This window comes from Orcinus orca, chromosome 3, assembly GCF_937001465.1.
Source record: "Orcinus orca chromosome 3, mOrcOrc1.1, whole genome shotgun sequence".
Lineage (NCBI taxonomy): Eukaryota > Metazoa > Chordata > Mammalia > Artiodactyla > Delphinidae > Orcinus > Orcinus orca.
The window spans coordinates 132,961,683-132,979,643 of record NC_064561.1 but is presented as its reverse complement, the minus strand read 5'-3'; the positions used below and the strand labels follow the sequence as shown (position 1 = coordinate 132,979,643).

General features: G+C 34.4%; 1 protein-coding gene across 13 annotated transcripts in view; it reads left to right on the top strand.

The window, feature by feature from the left end:
• ERBIN (erbb2 interacting protein) overlaps positions 1-17,961 on the top strand; it is a 107,115-nt gene that overhangs the window by 49,021 nt on the left and 40,133 nt on the right. For 12 of the 13 annotated variants that reach the window (XM_049707898.1, XM_033429916.2, XM_033429912.2 and 9 more), the window contains 4 exons: positions 8,495-8,573; positions 10,050-10,139; positions 12,217-12,273; positions 16,192-16,255. In XM_049707898.1, the coding sequence (XP_049563855.1) occupies positions 8,495-8,573; positions 10,050-10,139; positions 12,217-12,273; positions 16,192-16,255 (290 nt within the window). The remainder of the gene's footprint in view (positions 1-8,494; positions 8,574-10,049; positions 10,140-12,216; positions 12,274-16,191; positions 16,256-17,961) is intronic. The other variant, XM_033429920.2, reaches the window with a different exon arrangement.

Sequence of the window (17,961 nt, the reverse complement as noted above, 5' to 3'; positions counted from 1 at the left end):
TTATTTGGAGTTAAGGAGAGAGGGGGGAACTGGAGATACAGATTTGGAACCTGAACATATATATGGTAAGAATTGAAATCACAGTGAATACATTGCTAGCAATTTGTAAAAGCAGGAAACCAGTGAGTACTTCAAAACTACTTGCTTAGGAAAAAATTACTACGATGTATCTGAAATTAGAGTTACTATTTCATAGATACTGGTTGGTTAATTTTTATAAACCACATGCTATGAAATAAAGTACTTTAAAATTTGAAAAATATGAAGTATATGTATTTGTGGAAGATGTTATAACCATTACTGTCCATTAAAAATTTAAATTGCAGAAGTCTAACATAGAACTCTTTTTTTTTTAAAAATAAATTTATTTATTTTTTTATTTTTGGCTGTGTTGGGTCTTCGTTGCTGCGCGTGGGCTTTTCTCTGGTTGTGGCGAGCGGGGGCTACTCTTCGTTGCGGTGCCCAGGCTTCTCACCTGCGGTGGCTTCTCTTGTTGCAGAACACGGGCTCCAGGCGCGCAGGCTTCAGTAGTTGTGGCACACGGGCTCAGTAATTGTGGCTCTCAGGCTCTAGAGCTCAGGCTCAGTAGTTGTGGTGCACAGGCTTAGTTGCTGCGCGGCATGTGGGATCTTCCCAGACCAGGGCTCGAACCCGTGTCCCCTGCATTGGCAGGCAGATTCTTAACCACTGTGCTACCAGGGAAGTCCTAGAACTCTTAAAATTATCTTTCTCCATATAAAATTTTAGGTCAGTAGAACATACTGTAGTCTTTGGTCTTTTTCTCCTCTTTGGTCTTTTTCTCCTTAGATAGACTTTATCATGTACTAAAAATATTACAGTTCTTGGAATAATGTCATTTACGTAGACTATTTCAAGATACATTATAGACTTTAATAAAAACCAATGAAATGATATGTAAAGCTGAGTATGAAAATGAAGTCAGGCTCTAATGAGGACAGTGTAGAATGTCCTCCCACCTTTCCTCTAGATGCGGATTTTTTTTTTTTTTTTTAAGTATATGATAAGAATTATTCACCACAACCAAGTGGGACTCATTCTGGGCATTCAAGTTTGATATTTGAAAATAAATCAGTGTTATTCAACACATCAATAGACATATAATGAACTTGGTAATTCCATTCCTTGTTGTTTACTCAAGAGAAATGAAATACATGTCATTTGAAATTAAATATAGTGATTTTTTTTTTTAAGTTCATTACACCTTTTTCATAATTATTGAAACCTCCTTCCTTTTTTTTGCCCTATTCTTCAGTGTCTCCCACATCTACCATGGGTGCCGTGCTGCTACCAGATATTCCTTAGGGCCTGCCACCTAGGAGAGTTATTTTAATGTATCCTCAGTAGAATTATCACTTGAGGCAAATTATTTGTTAGTTGAAGAACTGATAAGAATTTAACTCCTAAATTTATAGGATTCAGTAACACTAAATATTTTGTGTGTAAATAAATGAGAGAAAAGAAAGAAGAAAAATTAGTGTAAAAAAATCAATGTTATTATTAGTGGGTAAGTCAAATTTAACGAGTTGTACAAAAGTACAGTATACTAAGTAGTTACATGTGTTTAGAATAGAGAATTGAGTTAGCCTAAATAAGACCTATTAGCAGTAATATAAGAAGCATACAGATACTATTAAGTAATTCATTGTATAAATGCCCTAAAATATATATTTGAAGTATTAAATGTGCAGGTAAAGGAATGCTTTGTAGATCAGTTGTTCCATTTTGGGGACTTGTAACAGGGTTGTCAAGTTTTTATTTCAGCATTAAGAAAATTCTTATCCCTCATTCCCTCCAAAAAGCAACATCTCTCACATTCCTATCACCATAATTTTATTTAAAACTGACTTTTCACTCAAAAGAAAATGAATGCTATAAAGCCACTGAAGTTTAAAACTTACATGAAATGAAAAATTTCCAAAATCAACTTAAGAAGAAATAGAAAACTGAAAATACTAAATCAAATTAGTGGTCAGAAAAACTGTTAGACCTAATTTTAGGGAAAAGTTGGACCAAACCTTCATGGAATGGGATAATCCTTAATTTATAAAATCTATTCTAGAGATTAGAAAGGGAGGAAAGTACTTGACTCAACTTATAAGGGTAATAAAACTTTAATAACAGAAATAGATAAAGACTGTCTAAATTAAAATGTTGGAAATTCTCTGCTGGGATGACAGGAGTAGCTCTGCTGTAGATCTCATCCTGTCTCAGGCTAGCCCAGGCATCCCAGGCATGTCCTCATAGGACAGTTAGGGGAACCTGAGATCTAGTGGAAATTAGGCAGGGCTTTTTTAAACCCTTGATTTCATCAATTGTGTTAACAGTTTAGTGGCCAAACCAAAACAGATGGCTGAGCCCAGAATCAGGATTAGGGAAATTATACTTCGCATTTTGTTGGGAGGAGCTGGTACATCACATTAGAGAGTGGTAATAGGGAGTAGTGAGTGGTCATTAATGTAATCCATCTATCACGTATACCTAGAAATAAACTTAACAGAAAATGTGCAGTATGGGCTTCCCTGGTGGCGCAGTGGTTGAGAGTCCGCCTGCCGATGCAGGGGACACGGGTTCATGCCCCGGTCCGGGAAGATCCCACATGCCGCGGAGCGGCTGGGCCCGTGAGCCATGGCCGCTGAGCCTGCGCGTCTGGAACCTGTGCTCCACAATGGGAGAGACCACAACAGTGAGAGGCCTGTGTACCGCAAAAAAAAAAAAAAAGTGCAGTATGATCTAAACAGGAAGACATAAAACTATGGAATAGATCAGTAGAAGAGGGTAACAGAAAAGACTGTCCAGAAGCATAACCATGGAATATGACACACAAAAATTCCTCTACAAATGGAATATGACACACAGAAATGCCTCTACAAATCAGTGGAATAAGGAAAACATATTTCATAAGTGTTGGCACAGTGTTTTTATATGGGAAATAGTAAAAACAAAGAGAGCCTTACTTCACAGTATATACTAAAATAAATTGCAGATTAAGTAATATGAAAAACAAAAATTACTATTATTAGAAAATGTAGAAAACTATTTTTACGACTTTGGAGTAGAAAAGATGTCTTATTCAAATATTAAAAGCACAGCAGTAAAGGAATGAAATTTCTACATGACAAAATATAAAGTAAAAATTCATGACAGACTGTGAGAAAACATTTGATATACTAGTATTTCTAAAGAATGCTTACAATCAGTAATTTAAAAAATCCAATAAAAAATGTGCAGTGAACAGAGAATTCAAAGAAGAAGAAATAAAAATGATCAGTAGGAAGCAATACGAGCGTCTATCAGCAGATGGATAGAGAAGACATGTTTTATACGTGTGTGTGTGTGTGTGTGTGTGTGTGTGTGTGCATGATGAAATATTAATCAGCTGTAAAAAGGAATGACATTCTGACATTTGCAGCAATGTGGATGGAGCTAGAGTTTTTTGTTTTTTGTTTTCTGTGACATGCGGCATGCAGGATCTTAGCTCAATCTTAGTTCTCTGACCAGGGATCAAACCCATGCCCCCTGCGGTGGAAGCGCAGAGTCTTAACCACTGGACCACCAGGGAAGTCCCTTTTTTTTTTTTTTTTTTTTTTTTTTGCGATACGTGGGCCTCTCACTGTTGTGGCCTCTCCTGCTGTGGAGCACTGGCTCCGGACACGCAGGCTCAGCGGCCATGGCTCACGGGCCCAGCCGCTCCGCGGCATGTGGGATCTTCCCGGACAGGGGCACGAACCAGTGTCCCCTGCATCAGCAAGCAGACTCTCAACCATTGCGCCACCAGGGAAGCCCGGAAGTCCCTTTTTTAAAAGATTTTTTAAGTTCAAGTATAGTTGATTTACAGTGTTGTGTTAGTTTCAGTTGTACAGCAAAGTGATTCAGTTATGCATATACATTTGTGTATGTGTTTATGTGTAAGTGTGTGTGTGTGTGTGTATACATATTCTTTTTCAGATTTTTTCCCTTGTAGCTTTACAAAACTATTTCTGTTTTGTATATAAGTTCATTTGTATCTTTTTTCTTTTTCTTAAAGATTCCACATATAAGCGATATCATATATTTTTCTCTTTCTATCTGTCTTCATTTAGTATGATAATCTCTAGGTCCATCCATGTTGCTGCAAATGGCCTTATTTCATTCTTTTCTATGGCTGAGTAATATTTTATTGTATATATATACCACATTGTTATCCATTCCTCTGTCGATGGACATTTAGGTTGCTTCCATGTCTTGGCTATTGCAAATAGTGCTGCAGTGAACACTGGGGTGCATGTATCCTTTTGAATTATAGTTTTCTCTGGATATATGCCCAGGAGTGGGATTGCAGGATCATATGGTAGCTCCATTTTTAGTTTTTTAAGGAACCTCTGTGCTGCTCTCCATAGTAGCTGTACCAATTTACATTCCCACCAACAGTGGAGTAGGGTTCCTTTTTCTCCACACCCTCTCCAGCATTTTTATGTAGACTTTTTCATGATGGCCATTCTGACCCATGTGAGGTGATACCTCATTGTAGTTTTGATTTGCATTTCTCTAATAATTAGCGATGTTGAGTCTTTTCATGTGCCTTTTGGCCATCTGTATGTCTTCTTTGGAGAAATGTCTGTTTAAATCTTCTGCCCATTTTTTGATTGGATTGTTTGTTGTTTTTTTAATATTGAGCTGTATGAGCTGTTTATATATTTTGGAGATTAATCCCACGTCGGTCGTATTGTTTGCAAATATTTTCTCCCATTCTGTGGGTTGTCTTTTTTGTTTTGTTTATGGTTTCCTTTGCTGTGCAAAAGCTTTTTAAGTTTAATTAGGTCCCATTTGTTCATTTTTGGTTTTAGTTCCATTACTCTAGGAGATGGTTTCAAAAAGATATTACTGTGATTTATGTCAAAGAGTCTTCTGCCTATGTCTTCCTCTAGGATTGTTATACCATCTGGTCTTACATTTAGGTCTTTAATTCATTTAGATTTTGTTTTTGTGTATGGTGTTAGAGAATGTTCTAATTTTATTCTTTTACATGTAGCTGTCTAGTTTTCCCAGCACCACTTATTGAAGAGACTGTCTTTTCTCCATTGTATATTCTTGCCTCTTTTGTTGTAGATTGATTGACCACAGGTGTGTGGGTTTATTTCTGGGCTTTCTCCCCTGTTCCTTTGATCTATATTTCTGTTTTTGTGCCAGTACCATACTGTTTTGATTACTGTAGCTTTGTAGTATGGTGTGAAGTCAGGGAGCTTGATTCCTCCAGGAAGGGGAGAGGGACTAGATAGGGGCATGAGATTAGGAAATATGATCTACTATGTATAAAATAGATAAGCATCAAAGATATATTGTAGGGCTTCCCTGGTGGCGCAGTGGTTGAGAGTCCGCCTGCCGAGGCAGGGGACACGGGTTCGTGCCCCGGTCCGGGAAGATCTCACATGCCGCGGAGCGGCTGGGCCCGTGAGCCATGGCCGCTGAGCCTGCGTGTTCAGAGCCTGTGCTCCGCAGCGGGAGAGGCCACAGTGGTGAGAGGCCCGCGTACTGCAAAAAAAAAAAAAAAAGATACATTGTACAGCACAGGGAATTATAACCATTGCCTTGTAATAACTTTTAATGGAGTATAATCTGTAAAAAAATACGGAATCACTATACTGTACACCTAAAACTTGCGTAATGTTGTGAATCAGCTGTACTTCAATTTAAATAGATCATTAAACACGTGAAAATGTGTTCAGCATCTCTAGGAAATATCAGGAAAATATCTAGTTTTAATTAATATTTCTATTATTTCTGGTGAGGTTCAACCCCTTATACTAGCAAAAAGTAAAGACATTATCAAATGTCAACAAGAATATAAATAGGTACTGTAGTATGAAAATTGATATTACCACCCTGGAAAAGAATTTGGACGTTATCTAGTGATACTGATAACTATGTGCCATGTCCTATTCCAGTAGTGAACAAGAGAGGCAAAGATTCTCCCCTCACAGAGCATGTACTCTTAGTGGTGCCTGATAAGCAAACTTCTAAAGATAGGTAAATATATGTTAATCTGCTTTACATTGTCCCATGTATCCCTGGGTTTTCATATATTTTTTTCCCCTCTATGTTTCAGAATGGCTGTTTTCTGTTGCCATGTCTTCCTGTCTCTCTGACATGTTCTCCTACAGTGACTAATCTTTTAATCCTGTCCTTTGGATTTTTCATTCACATATTGTATTTATCATTTGTAAAGTTTCTATTTCTTACATTTAATCTTTTCCTCTCCATTTTGTTCATTTTTTTCCTTTAAGTACAATAGCTGTTTTAAAGTCCTTTTTTTGTTAATCTTGTTATCTAAGTAGAGAGAATAATACAATAAACCTGATGTGCCTACCAACCAGCTTCAAAATTTATCAGTATGTTATAGTTTCATTTATACCTCCTATTTTGCCACCTCTGATTGTTTTAAGGCAAATAAGACAACCTCTTTCATGTATAAATATGTTAAGATGAAACTCTCTATTATCTCACTTAAAAAAGAGAACCAGCTGACAGTAATTCCTTAATATCATTAGATATCCATCAATGTTAACATTTTCTGATTTGAAGCTTTACATGAACTCTGTAAATTCCAGCAAAAGTTCCTTAAACTAAAATTGAAAAAAAAAAAAAGAATCATCTTGAAACTGTTAGGGAAATTGAATTTTAATAAAACAACAGTGATAAAACCTTTCCTTAAGGATCATTAAGCCCAGATTTTTTAAATTGAAATTTTTATTGAGATAATTGTAGATTCACATGCAGTTTTAAGAAACATTACAGAGTGGTACTCTTGTATTTGTCACCTAGTTTCCCCCAATGGTAATGTTTGCAGTTATTATAGAACAGTAATAATATTGACATTAATACAGCCCCCCAGTCTTACTCAGATTTTTCGCCTGTGTGTGTGTGTGTGAAGTAGATTTGGATATTTACCACGGTCAGTTCTCTTTGATCTCCTCTTACCTGGGTAGTTGTTCAGTTTTTCTTTGTCTTTATCTTTTTAGACGCGGAGAGTTTTGAAGATTACTGGCCAGGTGTATAGGATTTCCCTTAATTTGGATTTGTTTGATGTTTGCTTATGATTCAATTCAGGTTGGGTGTTTGGGGCAGGAACACGACAGTAGATGCTGCACCCCTTGTCAGTGTGTCTTAAGATTAGTTGCCCCGTGATGATGCTGTTAACTGCTGATGCTAACTTTGAAACAGTTTAAGTGGTGCGTATGAGATTTCTTCACTTTTTCCCCCTCTTAAAATTAATAAGTATTTTGGGGAGAGAAACTTTGAGACTATATAAATGTATACTGTTTTTCTTCATTCTTTAACCCACTAATTTTAGCATCCATTGATGAGTTTTGACTGATCAGTTATTACTGTAATATTTGCCAGTTGATGATTTTGTATCATTCATTTTTCATGATCTGAAATTCTGTACTTGGGCACTGTAGTAAACTTGCTTAGAATCATACATCAAGGAAGTTGAAAGAGCCTTAAATGATCCTTTAGTGTCAGCCCCTTTGATATACATGTTATGTTAGTGGAGGAATGAGTCTTATAACACAGAATTTTTTGAATATTTTTAAAAGTTACTAATTCGCACTCCTAGTCTAGATTAGAACAGTACTACTTAAAGTTTCTCTATGGATTATTGCTAGTTCACAAATTATTGTTGCTATATTTTTGCTAAGATAAGTTGAAGAGATAAGATTAAGTGCTAAGAAACTTCTACCATAATTTGACTTGTCACATTTGTGTTGTATTTTACAGAAGTATTGGTGTACAACTGCGTCAGGCATATCCACTGGCATATCTGATACATATTTTCTACCTCTTCTATCTTCAGCTTTGCTTTCAGCTTTGTTGTCCTGTATGTATTAGGGACCAGCTCAATCTGGAGCCCAGCAATTAAGAAGTAATGCCTCTTTTATACACACTACTATATAAAAAATAGATAACCAATAAGAACCTACTGTATAGCACAGGGAACTCTTCTTAATACTCTGTAATGACCTATATGGGAAAAGAATCTAAAAAAGAGTAGATATATGTATATGTATAACTGACTTATTTTACTGTACAGCAGAAACTGACACAACATGTAAATCAACTATACTCCAATAAAAAATTTTTAAAAATTAATGCATCTTTTTATGTGAAAAAACAAAGAATGCTTAATTGTTTTGAATTTTGTGTCCTTAATACCACATAGAGAAGGCACTGATTTTCAGAAGAGCTGGGAGAAGGAAAGGAAGGCAGAACTAAACAAGATAATTAGCAGTAGTCATAAAGAGGCAAAAGAGCGAAGAGAAATTGTTGTGCAGATGGTTCTGTTCGTTTGACGTTGGTGTTGTCAATTTATCAAGAATCTGCTCAGTTGGTAAATTTTGAATCTGAAAAGTGTACATTAATTATTAATATTATTATGATTTTTTCCTTTGTAATAGATTCTTTTCACTTGATCATTGATTATTTGTTCATTTTCTAGGAATACAGGAGTTTCCAGAAAATATAAAAAATTGTAAAGTTTTGACAATTGTGGAGGCCAGTGTAAATCCTATTTCCAAGTGAGTTCTTCTCTGTTGACTTAAAAGTTACCTTTGTGAATAAAGCAAGTATGATATAGTAGAATATTACTTTCTACATTTTAATGAACAGTTAATACCAATCTGAAATCTGCACACAATTTTAGTTAGATTAAAAAGGAGCCTTTTAATTACTCTTTCTAACTCCATATATTACAGAGGTAAATTTGACGTCCATACAGATAAGGCAAGTGCTTTTTCCCAAGTCTCACAGATAGTGAATGTCAGAAATGAGACTAGAATCCAGGTCTCCTAGCTCAATGTTACTTGAACAATATAAAAATGTCTTCACCTGCAAATCCAATGTATGTGGCACACTCAAACTTTTGAAAAGAAAGAAACCGAAGGGTCAAAAAGGTAAAAACAACAAAAAAAGGGAAAAGCCATGTGATTGGTTGTACTATATACCAGAGGTCACATATATTCTTTTATGATGGTAATGGCTTTAAGCAGAATGCTTTCTTAGCACCAAAGCTGTTAAATTTTGCAAAAATGGAATGTTGAAGCAAAAGGTGAATAGTGTGAAGCATAGCTTAGTATAGCTAAGTTGAAAGTTGAAACCAGCTTTCACATATTACAGTATTGTATTTAACGAGTTTTTCCAAACATAGGCAAACATGTAAAGGACAAACATGTAAAGATGATGTTTTACCTTCATCTGAAAATTTTGCTGTAGCATCAAGTTCTAGATTTGTAATTTCTTTTGTAAGCCAGAGGAAATAAAAGTAAAGCTACTTACAGGCTCTTATATGATCTTAAATGTCATTCAGCTTTTAATGTTATTTCTTTCCATTTGGTCATTATAAAATCATACAATCTTTCTTTGATTTTTTAGGGACCAAATATTGAAATTGAAAATAATCTAAACCAGTGTTTCTCAAATAGGGACTGTTTTGCTCTTATGGCTATTTGGTAAATTCTAGAGACATTTTTTGGTTTTCACAACTTGTGGTGGTGGACAGTGCTGCTGGCTTCTAGTGGATCAGAGGCTAGGGTTGCTGTTAAACATTCTACAATGCAGAAGACAGCCTCCTGACAACACAGAATTATCCAGCCCCAAAAGTCAATACTGTCAAAGTTTAGAATTCTTTGTCTAGTCCTTTGGATTGGTGTTAGATAAGGTGAATTTCAAGAGTGTCTGCTGATATATCATAGTCATGGCCTGAATACATTTCTGTGTGTTGTGGCTCATTCATAGTTGACTGTTATGTGCAGATTTTATCTTATTGAGACAAATATTGCCTCACTTCCTTTTAAAAAATGATGAAGGTGTAAACATTGAAACAGGTAAGTTATTATAAAAAGCAAATCTCAATTTGAGGATCACTCATAAAAGTGAAGAGGTGACTGTTATCTGTTAAGAACATGTGTTGGTTAGACAGTTTTTTAGACAGATTCTAATGAGAAACTAAAATTCTGTATATGAATTAAATTTAAATTCTGGTTTATTTTACATAGGCTTCCTGATGGATTTTCTCAGCTGTTAAACCTAACCCAGTTATATCTGAATGACGCTTTCCTTGAGTTCTTGCCAGCTAATTTTGGCAGGTAAGTTACAGTTTCTTCTAAAACCTTCTCTTGTTAGCTCTTGTAAAGTTTACAAAACTACAGGTTGCTTTAGTAATTCTATTAATTACAGTTTCATAGGCTCTTCTTTTGTAATTATTTCCAAGCATTGTAGTTTTTATAGTTTCTTTAGAACTTGTTATTTTGTCTTGGAATTTATTTTCCCAAGTAGAAATAAGCAGTGAAAATTTAAAAGAAAAATGTAATTTAACACTTGGTTTTAAAGTATGTAAAAATAGGGAGTTTATTTAAATCGGGATAATTTTTGCATATTTGAGATAGAATGCACTTAGCACTTACACATTTTTTAAAATGATCTAATTATTGGTTTATCTGTCTTCACTGGAATCAAAGTTCTGGAGAAAAGAAAAATGTGTTTCTGGGGTCCACCCCATTGCTCCCTGCTTGAACTTAGACCGATTCTTGTCATACTGTAGTCCCTGAGTAATTTTTCTAGTGGAAAAATGAATCAGTAAGTGAACAATAGGTATCAAATTATTATTGTGTTTAGATTAATTGCTAGAGAAAATGCTATCCAAATACATGTTAATATGGTAGTCATCTTTTTGTCTTGAAGACAAATACCATATGATCTCACTTGTATGTGAAATCTTAAAAAAAACCACCAAAACCCCAAGCTCATAGATACCAGAGAAAAGATTGGTGGTTGCCAGAGGTGAGGGGGCGGGGGTGGGCAAAATGGGTGAAGGTGGTCAAAAGGTACAAACTTCCAGTTATAAAATAAATAAATCATGGGGATGTAATGTACAGCATGGTGACTATAGTTAACCATATTGTATTGTGTGGTATTTGAAAGTTTCTAAGAGAATAGATCTTAAAAGTTCTCATCTCAAGAAAAAAAAAATTTTGTAACTGTGTATAGTGACAGATGTTAACTAGACTTTTTGTGGTGACCATTTCACAATACAGTTGACCCTGGAACAATGCATGGATTAGGGGTGCTGATCTTCCACACAGTCAAAAATCCACATATAACTTATAGTTGGCCCTCCATATCTGTAGTTCCTTAGTATCCAAGGTTCCAAATCCACAGATTGAACCAACCACAGATCGTGTGGTACCATAGTATTTACTGTTGAAAAAAATCTGTGTATAAGTGGATTCGCACAGTTCAAACCCATGTTCTTCAAGGGTCAGCTATGGGCTGGCTTTAGCTCAAGCGGTTACTCTGTCCCATTGGACTTCTGATGCCTATGTTGTTCAAGGGTCAACTGTACATACAAATATCGAATCATTACGTTGTACACCTGAAACTAACAATGTTGTTTGTCAATTGTATTTCAAAAAAGAAAAAAGAATTCTGTCCTATGGGAACCACATTATAGTGCTTTATATATTTACATACATACACATATGTATGTATGTATGTACACACATATATGTATATACACAAATGTGTATGTATGTGTATACATATATGCATGTCGTGTACTTGTCAGATTTCTGTATCTGGATCACTTTTTAAAATTGAAATGTATTTGACATGTAACACTGTGTAAGTTTAAAGTATACAGCCTGCTGACTTCATACGTTGTATGTTGTAATATGATTGCTGTTGTAGCATTAGTGAGCACCTCTGGACCAGTTCATCTGCTCATTTATCCTCTAATTTTATTGGAATGTGCGTCACTGAAGTGCCAGAGGATTTTCTCCTTTTCCATGTACCCTTGTGTTTCTTTATTTTTCTCTCTCAGAGCTCAACCCTAGAGTTAAATTATTGTTCTCTAATCTACTAATGACTAATAATCTGGGGAGGTTTTTTCAGAAAAATGCATGAAATTCGTTAGGATGGATATTGGGGCAGTTATTTTGTGCTTTGGATATGTCAAGAAGTGTTTATTCCCCCCCCCCCATTAATTCTGAGGAGCAAAAATAGTCTTTTCTTCCTTTATATTTCTGTGTAATTTTTAATACAATATTCTGCACGTTGTAATTACACAATAAATATTGGTTGCTTTAAAATTTTAGAGGATTGCATTAATTTGTTAAATTCTTTATCTTTGTTATACATGCTTGATTTATTTTATTTGTTTTGCAGATTAACTAAACTTCAGATATTAGAACTTAGAGAAAACCAGTTGAAAATGTTGCCAAAGTAAGTAAACGTGCTATCCTTTGTGAAATTTAGTTTAGAATTTTAAATTCTTAAATCCTTAGAGAAATATTAACTTTTTAATATCTAAAATGTGAGTGCAAATTATTTTAAAAGACTGACATTTGTGGTCTTTGTATATTAATTAGTGGTGTTCAATATAAAAATCTGTATATCTGTTGGTATTTAGTAGTGATTTCATAGCTCTCTGGAACTCAGTCTTGTGTGACAAAAGTCAGAATAATAAGTATGTAAAGCCCACCTGAGTCCCAAATTAAGATCCCCGTTTCTATACTAGAGCTCTTACATAGTACTCATTAGAGAGACTCATAAGGTCTTCATGTAAAGTCTGGTAACTCTTTTTAAGTTTTCAGAACTTGTTTGGTTTTAGTCTGTTGTAAATTGGAAATGGGATGGAGGGCCCCCTACTGGTAAGCTAACATCAAGAGGAGATGGCAGTCCAAGAGCAAATAAGATAAAACTAAAACAGATATACAAACTCAAAATGCACTGGTCTATGTCCATTTATTGAAGAAACGTCTTAAAACACCCTGATTCACTGGTCCATTTTTACAGTTTAGGTAATGGCAAACTACAGACTGGTTAAATCTGTCCCAGAGACTACTTTTTGTAAATAGTTTCACCAGAACCACATTCATTCATTTACATATTGTCTGTGGCTGCTTTTGCTCTACAGTGGTAGAGTCAAGTAGTTGTGACAGAGACTTTATGCAAAGCCTAAAATATCTGACCCTTACAGAAAACTTCTCAGACTCCTGTTGTAGTTTATTTGGCAAGAGTTGTCACCTCTTGATAGAAGCATCTTCAGTTCTCCAGGAGTTAGTTGTTCTGTTTACTCAACTTCTGTAGCATCTTACTTATATCTGTTATGACATTTACTACATTAGCCTAATTTTTAAAATACATTTTACTCTTATCTTACCTGGCCAGCATATTCCCACTGGCACATGTACTTGGTCCTTCCTCCTCCCCACCCCCACCCCCACCCCCACCCCCACCCCCACCCCCCCATGAATGTAAGGCTTTGAGGGCAAGGAGCATATCTGGTTTTGATTCCCAAAAGACTGGATTGCTTAGAATTTATGGTAATGGTTGTGAGTATAAAGTGGGAATTATCCATATTGAAATTCAAAAAGGTTTAAATTTTTACAGATTTGGTATTGGCATTGATGACTCCTTAGCTCAGAACTTGACTGCTAAGAGATTTGAATAAACAAGGTGTAAATTGTTTACTGAAACATCTAAGCCTACAATTAATATGGTGTCTCTGATATCATAGGTAATTCACTTATTTTAACTCCTTCTATTTTAAGTCTTTATTTAACTTCAGATTGGGCTCTCTCAGTGTATTTGCAAATATAATTCTTTACTGCTTTCTTTTTAAGACATGATTAAAATATTTGAGGCCTCACAAACTGTAAAGAGGCCACAGTTTTACGTGTTAGGAAAGTCATGTGCATTCAGGTTATATGAGTGGACCTTTTTATGATCCAAGATTAGAACAGTGGGAAAGCTGTTTTAAATACACAGTTAAATGAAATTTAATACCGTCTTAATACTGGAGAGCACAGTACAAAGAACACAAAGAATGTATATTTTTCCTCTGAGACAGAAGAGAAGGTAAAAATGAGTTAAATACAAAGGAATTTTAGAGACAAACAGGATGAAATTTGAGGGATATTGTTTTTACTTTCTCCGTGAAGTAGGAAGCTGGATCTTAAATGAATAGATGTAAAAATGAAATGAAAAGATGAAATTTTGTGTCTTAGATTTTTCAGGTGTATGAGTAGGACCAGAGTTGCCAGTGTTAGCTACAGCAAGTTGTGATGGAGATGCTTTTAGAATTTAACAATGTATTTCCTCTTTTTTATTACATATCTGTGTCATTCACATTTTCCTAAATCAGTTTTAAAACTTAAATTTCTAACGATATTGTTTGTAATTGAATTTTCTAGTGCACTGCTTTTCTTTTTTTTTTTTTTTTTGCGGTACACAGGCCTCTCACTGTTGTGGCCTCTCCCGTTGCGGAGCACAGGCTCCGGACGCGCAGACTCAGCGGCCATGGCTCACGGGCCTAGCCGCTCCGCGGCATGTGGGATCTTCCCGGACCGGGGTACGAACCCGTGTCCCCTGCATCAGCAGGCGGACTCTCAACCACTGTGCCACCAGGGAAGCCTTGCACTGCTTTTCTTTTTGTACCCTTTTTAAAAAATAAGTTACCCTTGTTGATATAAAGTGTTTAATTGCTGCATGTGAATTTTCTGTTATCTTGTCATTATAAGAATACTGAATTAAGAAAAATAAGACCATGTTTTCGTCTTTCAGTCTTACCCCCTCCTCACAGCCCTCTTTATCTTTCTCAAACGTCGACCTGGTATAGTATTATGGACATAGAAGTTAGTATCTAATCTTTCTTGAGAAAGATCCTGGAAACACCTTTTTGCTTTGTTACAAAGCAAATTGGAACTAATTTACAGGTTTTCAGGACAAAGACAGATGTGAGTAAGGGAGGTAGAATTATAGTACCTCGTAGAACCTGAGAATAGGCACTCAGTAAATCAGAGTTAAATAAAGCAGCTTTGAGAAAAATTGGTGTTGGGAGATGAATTAAATTAGTGTTGATAGAATGGCATATTTTAAATGGAAGGGTTAGGGAAAATTAGCTTTCTCTAATGGTAGGTCAGTAACATAATTACATTACAATTATGATATGTATTCTTACTTTTTTTCACTAAAAAGCCAGATAAATTTAATCAAGTTTTATTTTACTTATTATTACTAATTTGTTGAATTTCAAGAGAAGATAAAAATAATCTGTGTTCTTGTGTCATAATTTAAGGAGTCTGTTGGTTTTTAATGGTGTTAATTTCCTAATTAACATATTGATATATTGATAATATGATTGTATTTTGCCATACTTTTGCCATATCCTAAAAAAAATTTAATGTGTTCCTATGGAGTTCCCAGGTGGTCTAGTGGTTAGGATTCAGTGCTTTCACTGCTGTGGCCCAGGTTCAATCCCTGGTTGGGGAACTCCTGCAAGCCATGCGGCACTGCCAAAAAAAATTTAAAAATTAAAAATTAGAAAAAAAAAATTAATGTAGTTCCTTATCTGGGTAGCTGGTAGCACCTCAACCTATTAAATAATAGGTTTTTCTAAAAATAATATGTGTTTGAATTAATTAGAAATTAGTTTAGTTTAAAAAGTGCCTTCATTGAAGGAGCTATAAAAATACAACTTAGTTTATTTCATCATGAAATCAGTTTGTACATTCTTCAAGTTTCTGTAGTTGCAGAGATATGTTGGTATTAAGTTGGAAGTTAAAAATGGTATATTGTAGTTTAATTTAAAATAAATGCAGTCTACGAATTATATTTGTGATTCATGTAAAACTTTATTTTGATTTGTATTGAATTTAATTTGAAAATATGGGGAACAATGTAATATTTACTGTTCTTGGAATTTTGAATGTTAATTTTCAGTTAATTATCTTAAAGTTTTACAAATATATCACCAGTCTTGAAAAATGGTAATTCATATGAAGCTGCCAAGCAATCTAATCATTAGTTAATTTATACTATCTGAAAATTTATTTTGTGGAAAAAAATGGAAAATCAGTTACTCGTATTCTGGACTGGGGGTTTAAATTTACTGCAATTACTTCTTAAGAATAGAAATAACCTGATGAGAAGGCAAAATTAGAGAATAATTGATAACTTATTTCATTTTATTTAGAAATTAAATATGACTTTTTCTTAGAAAATTTTTATTTTATCAACATTTGAAAGCTTCTATGTTATTAGATAATACATAAGAATATTTTACACTATAAATTTTAAAAGATTCCATGTAATTGATGTTTTTGTGTACTTAATTCTTTATTAATCCATTGTGCATAGAACCATGAATAGACTGACCCAGCTGGAAAGACTGGATTTGGGAAGTAATGAATTCACAGAAGTGGTAAGTTCTCACCAACCTCACTATCCATAAGTCTTCATTTGATCAAGAGCAAAATATGAAAATTAATGTGTTTATTTCTCTGCATTTGTAAAGTATAAAATTGGGTAAAGATACACACATATTTTAGGGAGACAAGATATGAAAATTTTTAACAGGGAAAATTAAACAGATAACATCTGAAAGGAGTGAGGGTAAAAATGTAAAATTAATGAGAAACCCATAGAAAAGGTATTGAAAAGTTTTTAGGCACAGGAAGTAGAAACTTTGAAAGATTATAAGGGAAAAAGTTTCATCAGACTAGAATGCATCAGGAAAAGTACTTGTGAGTCAAAAATAACTCCATGGGAGTATTGCTTAGGAATTTACTCAGTGATAAAGTACTTCTCTATAATTTTACTTAATAGCTAAAAGGAAAACATTGAGTGAAACAACTATTATTTTTGAGTTGATAATGAGACCTCAGGATCGTGTTTTTGCTTTGTATGCAAAGGAGTATGATCAAAAAGGAAAGAAGTATGTAAGCAGTTTTTTGTCTTCAGTCATTGCTCCAAGAGAACTCAGAAAAATAAGCTAGATATTCTTTTGAAGAGGAATTCATTAACAATATCATCATCATTAAAATTTTTACGTTATGTTTACAAGCTTGTTTTTTTAAATTGCTGTTAAGTTACAAATGATAGTCTTAAGAACAAGAATTTCTCAGCACCACCAGCTGCATGATTGCCCTTTGGATACTGTATTGTACATTTGCTCACTAAATAGACAGCTTTTCAGCTGAAGTCACTGGAGGAGCATGGTGGTTTTGGGTATCACATGTTTTTTTCTAAAATATGCTATTTTATATTCTTTATTATATTTTAATTGAAGCTGGTATATGATGACTTTTACTCTGTGTTGTAGAAGTTTTTACTCCTTGTGAAAAAATGAATATTCTTTGCTTCCTAAATTATCTAACTGTTGTACATTTTCTCAATATTTGTCTTATATGTGTTAATCTATTTCCATATTAACTATTTGAAAATTCTAAATTATTGTTTATTTTATGAATCAGAGCATCATACAGAATCATTAATTTTTGTACCATTTCCATCTTCCAACATTACACATTTAAAAAAAAATTACTGTTAGAATTGTAACAGGTAAAGCACAGAAAGAGATTTCTTTTAATACAATTTAAACCTAGAATTCTTACCTATACTTAATGTTAACAGTAAATCTGAATGACATGCCTTTTATGTATTACTCATGTTATTATGGTGATTAGATATGATGACACTCCATGCCATCATACTGTCAATGATTGGACACAGGTTTGTGGGATGACAGAAATATCTTCAAATGATGCATTCAGAAGAGCCTCCAAGGGTGAATACCTAAGAGCAAATTTTGCCTGAATGCCAGAGTCTACTACATCTTTTTAATTTTTTGGTCCTCAACGTCATGTTATGAACAGTATTCTACCATGTAATTGCAGGAAGCTGAAAATAACACAATACACTTATCATATGATTATGCCTTGGTTTACTTACCTTTCGCTTATTATTGGACTTTTAGGATATATATTGCCTTATTTTTTCCTCCCTCTAGGTCATCAGAGAATATCTTTTTTTTTTTTTTAAGAGTCCCTAAAAGTCTACATCTTTTTACAGATAATGATTAAGAGTATCTTTTTATTGTATTCTTGAAAGTAATGGGTCTTGTTTTAT